At 45.9% G+C, this 9,377-nt stretch overlaps 1 protein-coding gene across 1 annotated transcript in view; it reads right to left on the bottom strand.

The window, feature by feature from the left end:
• LOC145358122 (uncharacterized) overlaps nucleotides 1–1,466 on the bottom strand; it is a 78,351-nt gene extending 76,885 nt beyond the window's left edge. The window contains exon 1 of the mRNA XM_080211797.1: nucleotides 1,237–1,466. Coding sequence (XP_080067923.1) covers nucleotides 1,237–1,466 — 230 coding nt within the window. The remainder of the gene's footprint in view (nucleotides 1–1,236) is intronic.
• Nucleotides 1,467–9,377: the final 7,911 nt, after the last annotated feature.

Below are 9,377 nucleotides of genomic sequence, written 5' to 3' on the forward strand. Positions count from 1 at the left end.
AGGGGAGATCTCATTGAGACATATAAGTTGATGAATGGGATGGATAGGATAGAGGTGGAGAGACTCTTTCCGCTCAGAAAGGACAGTAGGACTAGGGGGCACAGCCTCAAGATAAAGGGGGGGGCGGTTTAGAACAGAGTTGAGGAGGAACTTCTTCACTCAAAGGGTGGTGAATCTCTGGAATTCTCTGCCCGTTGAAGTGGTGGAGGCTGCCTCGCTAAATATTTTTAAGACGCGGGTTGATGGGTTTTTGATAAGCGAGGGGATTAAGGGTTATGGGGAGAGGGCGGGAATGTGGAACTGAGCCACGACAGATCAGCCATGATCTTATTGAATGGTGGGGCAGGCTCGAAGGGCTAGATGGCCTACTCCTGCTCCTATTTCTTATGTTCTTATGTTCTCTCTCCCCTATATAGAGACACAGAAACAAACATTCACACAGGCACAGAAACACCTTAAACACACACACACACACACACACACACACACACACCTGTCCCACTCACATTTACACTAGATTTTCCCTTTATTCTATCACACGATACCATAGGTGTGCAAGGAAGGGATTTCACACACAAATAGCACAGATATTAAAATTAAAAAATGTTGGGAAAAACTCAGCTGGTCTGGTAGTATCTGTGGAGAGAGCGCGACAGAGAAGTGGTTTCAAGTGGTTAGCACTGCTGCCGGGTTTGATTCCCAGGTTGGGTCACTGTCTATGTGGAAATCGGCATGTTCTCCCCGTGTCTGCGTGGGCTTCCTCCGGGCGCTCCGGTTTTCTCCTACAGTCTGAAAGACGTGTTGGTTAGGAACACTGGCCATGCTAAACTCTCCCTCAGTGTACCCCAACAGTATGGCCACTAGGGGATTTTCACAGTGACTTCATTGCAGTGTTAAGGTAAGCCTACTTGTAACACTAATAAATAAACTTACTTCAAATTCTTGAACCGAGAGTGCCAGAGAGAAAAACAAAGATTGTAAGCAGGACATGAGGAGAAATTAAACTGACAAGGGAGCGTCTGAGAGAGATAAATAAGCACTTTAAAGAAGTCAAAATAAAATAGGATACTAATAAAAAAGAACTTAAAATCCAATTCTTCTCCAAGTGAGAAATTGACCTGTGCTCCAGCTCTCGCCTTCAGCACATTAACAGCACCAAGGTCTCTGGAGTGTAACGCTGTCAATAAAAACATACCCAGTTTAGCACACCCACGGAGGGAGCTGTGACATACTCACCGCGTCTCCCCCGGAGTCAGGCACCTGCAGAGAGCCGAGAGCAGCTGCAGGCTGCGGGGATCCTCCAGGAAGGTGCGGACCTGCGCCTCCTTACCGCGGTGCAGCCCCAGCACCAGCCTGTCCACAGTCTGCTGCAGGCGAGCCGGCTCTGCATCCAGCAGCAGCGGGCACAAGTCACCCTCCTCCTGCTCCTCCGCAGCAGCAGCAGCAGCAGCAGCTCCCTGCAACATCCCGGGGGGGGGGGGGGGGGGGGGCAAAAATAAATAGGGCTTCAAAGTTTCTCCCTCCCCTCCCCTGGAGATCTCGGTAGCTGCAAAGCCGGACAAAGTATGACAGACCCTTCCCCAGTCAATATCCCAGTGGATAAATCCGGATGGGCACAGGGCAACAACTGACTTGCTCCCTCCCCAGCTACCCAAACTGGGTAGAGTCACAGCACAGGTGGACCTAGGTTTCCCTTTCTGCTTCTGGGAGGACAATAACTTTCTGTGTCTCCAATAAGACCCAGAGAGCTTCCCTTCCCCACCTCCTGTCTGGGAGAACTGGTCATGAACAGAGCCTGAGTTACTCATTTATAGATTTGCAACACTGCCCCTGCCCACATGTGAAATACTCCAAGTCTGTTTCATATTCTCCACCAATAATAAAAAGCCAGCAGCCCTGCAAGGTTTTAACCTCATCAAGTTTTTTTAAAAAGCTTATTTATTAGTGTTACAATTAGGCTTACACTAACACTGCAATGAAGCTACTGTGAAAATCCCCCAGTCGCTACACTCCAGCGCCTGCTCAGGTACACTAAGGGAGAATGTATCACGGCCAATGCACCCAATCAGCACATCTTTTGATCTGTGGGAGGAAACCGGAGCACCCGGAGAGAACCCACGCAGACACGGGGAGAATGTGCAGACTCCACAAAGACAGTGACCCAAGCCAGGAATTGAACCCGGGTCCCTGGCGCTGTGAGGCAGCAGTGTGAACCACTCTGTTCAAATCTGATGGGACTATAAATTGTCAAAGCTCTGATAAAGGGACATCTGGATTCAAAACATCAGGTCTTTTTTCTCCTTCCAGATGCTGCCAGACCTGCTGAGATTTTCCAGCATTTTCTCTTTTGGTTTCAGATTCCAACATCTGCAGTAATTTGCTTTTATCCTGGGACTATATATTTACCACGGTAATGACAAAATGGGGGGTAGGTAGGAGACAACAAATTAGATCATTCATGATCTTGTCAAATAGCACCAGCCTGGATGGACCGAATGGCCTACTCTTGCTCCTAATCAGTATGTTTGCATGTATTTGTCACTCCTTGTTTATTGTTTGTTGATAGTTATGATGGTTCGCTGCCATTGTTAACACTGCTGCCTCACAGCGCCAGTGATCCGGGTTCAATTCCAGCCTCAGGCCACTGTCTGTGTGGAGTCTGCACATTCTCCCCATGTCTGTGTGGGTTTTTGCCAGCTGCTCCATTTTCTTCCCACACTCCACAGAGGTGTGGGTTAGATTGATTGACTATGCTAAATTGCCTCTTAGTGTCGGGGGGATTAGCAGATTAAATGTGTGGGGTCACGCGGATAGGGCCTGGTTGGGATTGTTATCAGTGCAGGTTCGATGGGTCGAATGGCCTCCTTCTGCACTGTTGAGATTCTATGATTCTAACCTTCCCCATCTTAGATCGCCCTGCAGCCTCCCATAGTGTCATCACCCCATCCTCTTCCAATACCTACCCTTCAGTATCCAGTCCCAACCTGTTTCCGATCTTCAACTGCCCTATCACAGCCAGAGCGTCTCCAGCATCGGATCTTCTCCCCACTACCCAACCCAAACATAAGATCTATTAGCAGGGCTGGGTTATTCAGCCCCTCAAGACTGTTCCGCCATTCAAAGAACAAAGACAACAAAGAAAATTACAGCACAGGAACAGGCCCTTCAGCCCTCCAAGCCTGCACTGACCATGCTGCCCAACTGAACTAAAATCTGCCTCGTACATTTCCTTTAAACCTTGCCCCTCGCACCTTAAACCTATTCCCCCTCGTAATTGGCTCTTCCACCCTGGGAAAAATCTGCTGACTATCCATTCTGTCCATGCCCCTCAATCTTGTAGACTTCTATTAGATCTCCCCTCAACCTCCATCATTCCAATGAGAACAAACCAAGTTTCTCCAACCTGTCCTCATAACTAATGCCCTCCATACCAAGCAACATCCTGGTAAATCTTTTCTGTATCCTCTCCAAAGCCTCCACATCCTTCTGGTAGTGTGGCGACCAGAATTGAACACTATATCCCAAATGCGGCCTCACTAAGGTTCTATAAAGCTGCAACATGACTTGCCAATTTTGAAACTCAATGCCCCGGCCGATGAAGGCAAGCATGCCGTATGCCTTCTTGACTACCTTCTCCACGTGCGTTGCCACTTTCAGTGACCTGTGTACCTGTACACCCAGATCCCTCTGCCTATCAATACTCTTAAGGGTTCTGCCATTTACTGTATATTTTCTACCTTTATTAATTATCCTCCAAAATGCATCACCTCATATTTGACTGGGTTAAAATCCATCGGCTATCTCTTTGCCCAAGTCTCCACCTGATCGAGATCCAGCTGTATCCTCTGACAGTCTTCATCAATATCCACCATTCAATAAGATCATGGGTTGATCTTGTCTCAGCCTCAACTCCACTTTCCTGCCCATTCTCCATAACCCTTCGACCCATTAATAACATTACCTCTGAACCACCCCCCACCCTGCTTCATACACTACAGAGGGATTGCCCATTCACAGGGGAGTAAAGGAATTAACTTGTGCCTATCTAGTGCCTTTAGGAGACCACCACGCACCCCACCCCCCTCCTCCCAAGTTGGTTTACAGCCAACTAGTCACTTTTGAAGCCTGCTCACTGTAGTCACACTGGAAACACGGCAGTCAATGTGTGCTCGGCAAAATCCCACGAGCAACAACTGAATGATAGAACATAGAACATTACAGCGCAGTACAGGCCCCTCGGCCCTCGATGTTGCGTCGACCAGTGGAACCAATCTAATGACCCTCTAACCTAAACTATTCCAAAATTATCCAAATAATATATATTGTATACATAATATATTATGTATGCAATATATACATTAATTTATATATAACATATATAGAATATATATATATTAATGTTATATATTATGTATAGCGATGGCCAGTTTTGGTGGTGGTGTGAATTGAGAGCTAAGTATGAGCCAGGACACCAGGACCTTCCCCGGCTCTTCCTCAAAGCAGTGTCATGTAGACAGTGACTGGTATCTGAGACACAATCAGGAGGGTGTGCTTCCATTTCTAAAGATTTATACTATTCCAGATGCATTCTGGCACTCATGTTTTAACGTTACATCATTGTGGGTGGCATGGTGGCACAGTGGCTAGCAATGCTGCTTAACAGTACCAAATATAGAAGTCCAATTCTGGCCTCGGGTAACTGTCTGTGTGGTGTTCTCCCTGTGTCTCATGAGTTTCCTCTGAGTGCTCTGTTTCCTCTCACTGTACAAAGGTGTGTGGGTTAAGTTCGTTGGCCATAGTAAATTACCACTTAGTATCAGGGGGATTAGCAAGATAAATATGAGGTGTTGCAGGGAAAGGGCCTTGGTGAGATTGTTGTCGGTGCAGGCTCGATGGGCTGAATAGCCTCCTTCTGCACTGCAGGCGTTCTATGATTTATGCTACGGAGGTTTGTGCTGAATCTGCTTCCGCTGTTCAGTTAGGCAGCGCATCCCAGCTCATTATTCACTATATATGAAAAATAAATCCTCACCCCTGCCTCTTTTGTCCAATATTTGTGTGTTCATTAACGTAACATGTTGTTCTGACTGCCCAAGAAAAGGGTTCAGTGGCATAGAGTCTGAATAGTTAACTAGTATAAAACAGATCTTTTTAATTTCAAAAATATACTTTATTCATAAAAAAAACCACTGCAAAACAACGTATCCAATAATTACAAACAGTGCCAAAAAAAGTCATTTTTATAGTACTACACGATGCTTATTTACACAACATTACATTTCAAATCTTAAAACTGTATACACGTGTCAGATTTTACTGTTTGCTGTTATTTTTCAGTTTAGTGCACAGTTACGCAGTCTGAGGGTATTCTGCAGTTACCGGGCCCCTGGTCTGCCTCGGTTGAAAGGCTTTACACTGTGTTGTGTCTTTGCAGCAGCTGCCCCAAGCTGGAGCGCGTCCCTCAGCATGTAGTCCTGGTTCTTGGAATGTGCCAGTCTGCAGCACTCGGTCGAGGGTAACTAGTGTAAAACAGATAAAATTGAATACCTGCACAGATATATGAGGGTAGAGTGATTCAGTACAGGACATAAACTACCTTTATTCAGACGACTAACCATATGACCACCGCCCCCCCCCCCCAACCTCTACATCATGTGGGCGGTGCTGTTTCCCCACATTAGCACTGAGCACCCTAACGCTACAGTTCACCACAGTCGCTTAGTTCCTCCTCCCCCTGACGATAAAAGTGAAAAAGCTTTCATCCTGGTACACAGATTATACAGACATTTGCTATTTTCCTTGTCTGAAGTCTTCTGACAGCAAAAGTATAAGATGAACCCCACATAAATGTGAGCATTAGTGACCCACTGTCCTTCTGAAACACCTGCTTGAACAGGAAGAAGATGACGCGACAACAGATTGCGGTGACCGTAGAAGAGGGAACAGCCTGTGTGGCGTTTGCACATTCCCCTCGTGTCTGCGTGGGTTTCCTCCGGGTGCTCCGGTTTCCTCCCACAGTCCAAAGATGTGCGGGTTAGGTTGATTGGCCGTGCTAAGAAATTGCCCCTTAGAGTCCAGGGTAGCAGAGGTTAGCGGGATTAGTGGGTATAATATGTAGGGATATGGGGGTAGGACCTGGGTGGGATTGTGTTCGGTGCAGACTCGATGGGCCGAAGGGCCTCTTTCTGCACTGTAGGGTTTCTATGATGAAAAAAGTCCCACAAGCTGAAGGGGTCTCTGGAGCTTGCGGGAGAGTGGGGTCGGACCAGCCGCACTTGATGGGGCGACTGCTGTTTCTGTGTTCTCCAACGTAACTGCGATCCCCTCTGTTAGGATTAACGTCCACAATGAGGACTTGTTCCCCCTCGCAGGTCTCCTGCAACACTAGATGGTGCTGTCAAGAAAAGTGCTCGAACTTTGCTGGGAGTGTTTTCTTGTGCAGCTTTGTTGCTGTGTGTATGTGGGTGTGTCAGAGAAAGCAGTACGGTGCCCAGCGCTCCTGTTCCGCAGTAGGAGGTCGATGTGTGCAGAGGTGGTGGGTAGCGCAGCCTGCTCTCTTGATCTAGTGCCTGGGGGAGGGGGGTGCACAGTGTTAATCAGCCCACTGACAGTGGGGAGAGCAGAGAACTATCATCCTCACACTGTAAAACACATTATTAACAATTGTGAAACCCAAGTATCTCAGCATCGGTTTTGTAATTGCATAGGGAAAAGCAGACCCAGTCATTTACTTTTCACAATATGTTAAAATGTTGATATATTTACCCTTTTACAAATCACAGTATTTAGTTAAACTTCTTTTCACAGTATGTTGATAAATTTACTATTTTACGATATTGTATTTAGTTAAGCAGTGTTAGTGTTTACTGAATGTTTTTATATAATTATACAGTACTTGGTATCACAGTGCTTACTGTATTCATGGGGTGTTACGTTACATTATTAACTGTCTTATATTTAATTATACAGTATTACAGCATTTTACTGTCTGAGGTACTGTCATTATTAGTGTTACATTAACACTTTTATTACAGTATTTATGTTTCAGTATTTACTATACTGCGTGCTATCTGTGTCACAAGACTGATTTATTATACTATGTTATTTGATTTATTATTGTCACATGTATTGGTATACAGTGAATAGTATTATTTTGTGTGTGCTATACAGACAAAGCATACCATGCATAGAGAAGGAAAGGAGAGTGCAGAATGTAGTGTTGCAGTCATAATTAGAGTTATGGGAAGCATGCCTTATGAGGATAGGTTGAGGGAGCTCGGTCTCTTCTCCCTGGAGAGACAAAGATTGAGAGGTGACCTGATAGAGGTTTATAAAATGTTGAGAGGTATAGATAGGGTGGATTCTGGGAGGCTATTTCCCAGGGCTGAAATGGTCGCTACGAGAGGACACAGGTTTAAGGTGCTGGGGAGTAGGTACAGAGGAGATGTCAGGGGTAAGTTTTTCACTCAGAGGGTGGTGAGTGAGTGGAATCAGCTGCCGTCGGTGGTGGTAGAGGTGAACTCGCTGGGGTCTTTTAAAAGACTTCTGGATGAGCACATGGGATTTAATGGCATCGGAAGTTACAGATAGTTCTATGGCTTGGTAGGTATAGATGTGATCGGCGCAACTTGTGGGCTGAAGGGCCTGTTTGTGCTGTGGTGTTCTATGTTCTATGGTCTAGGGTGTAGAGAAAGATCAACTTAATACGAGGTAGCTCCATTCAAAAGTCTGGCAGCAGGGAAGAAGCTGCTCTTGAGTTGGTTGGTGTGTGTCATTAGCATCTTTTTCCTGATGGAAGAAGGTGGAAGAGTGCATGTCTGGGGTGCGTGGGGCCCTTGATTATGCTGGATGCTTTTCCAAGGCAGTGGGAAGTGTATTCAGTGTCAATGGATGGGAGGCTGGTTGCGTGATGGACTAGGTTTTGTTCTTGACTCTCTGTAGTTTCTTGCGATCTTGGACAGAGCAGGAGCCCATACCAAGCTGCGATACAACCAGAAAGAATGCTTTCTATGGTGCATCTGTAAAAGTTGGTGAGAGTCGTAGCTAATTTCCTTAGTCTTCTGAGAAAGTTGGTGGGCTTTCTTAACTATAGTGTTGGCATGGGGGGACCAGGACAGTTTTGTTGGTGGTCTGGACACCTAAAAACTTGAAGCTGTCAACCCTTTCTACTTCGTCCCCATTGATGTTGCATATTCTCCAACTCGCTTCCTGAATCAATGACTATCTCCTTTGATTTGTTAATATTGAGGGAGAGATTCTTGTCGTCATACCAGTTCACCAGATTCTCTATCTTATTCCTGTACTAAGTCTCGTCATTGTATGAGATCCAACCCACTACAGTGGTGACGTCAGCAAACTTGAAAATGGAGTTGGAGGGGAATTTGGCCACACAGATGTATATCTTTATATTACATATGCTTGGTATACATTAGGTAGAAGAAGGAGGATTGGAATGAGGCACTCACAGAATGTTAGAATGGGCAGCGGGGGGCTTGTAGGACCGAAGGGCCTGTTTCCTGTGCTGTGTTGCTCTTTGTTGTTTATTACTGTGTATATTATTATGGAAGCAAAGAATCCTGAATACAGAAGGAGGCTTTGTGCTGGCTCTTTGAAAAATCTTATGCAACTAAATGTACTCCCCACTCTTCCCCAATAAGCAGTCCTCTTCAATTTATGGTATGTTTTTCCTTTGAATGTTATTATGGAATCTGCTTCCACAACGATGGCACAGTGGTTAGCACTGCTGCCTCATAGTGCCAGGGACCTGGGTTCAATGCCAACATTGGGTGACAGTCTACGTGGAGTTTGCACGTTCTCCCTGTGTCTGTGTGGGTTTCATCTAGATGCTCCGGTTTTCTCCCACACTCCAAAGATTGGCCATGCTAAATTTCCCCTTAGTGTCCAAAGTTGTGCAAGTAGGGGGGATTAGTGGAGTAAGTACGTGGGGTTGCGAAGATTGGGTAAAATGCTTTCACGGAGGGAGTTGGTGAAGACTTGATGGGCTGCCTCCCCGCTCTGTGGGGACTCTATGAAATACCCTCTCAGTTAGTGTGTTCCAGACCTTAACCCTCCATGAAAAAGAACTCTCCTCATCTTACTATTTATTATCAGTGGCACAGAGAGCAAGGTGGTTATGTGGAATTTGCATAAGACACTAGTGGCCTCAAGTGTTGTGTACAGTTCGGGACGCCGCACTTTAGGAAGGATGTGAAGGCATTGAAGAGAGTGCAGGAAAGATTCACAAGAATGGTTCCTGAGATGAGGAACTTCTGCTATGAAGATTGATTGGAAATGTTGGAAAAGTGTGTCCTTGGAGAAGGCTGAGAGGAGATTTGATAGACGTGTGCAAAATCATCAGGGGTCTGGACAGAGTAGAG

The sequence above is a fragment of the Carcharhinus amblyrhynchos genome, chromosome 25, assembly GCF_965287045.1.
Source record: "Carcharhinus amblyrhynchos chromosome 25, sCarAmb.v2.hapA, whole genome shotgun sequence".
Classification (NCBI taxonomy): domain Eukaryota; kingdom Metazoa; phylum Chordata; class Chondrichthyes; order Carcharhiniformes; family Carcharhinidae; genus Carcharhinus; species Carcharhinus amblyrhynchos.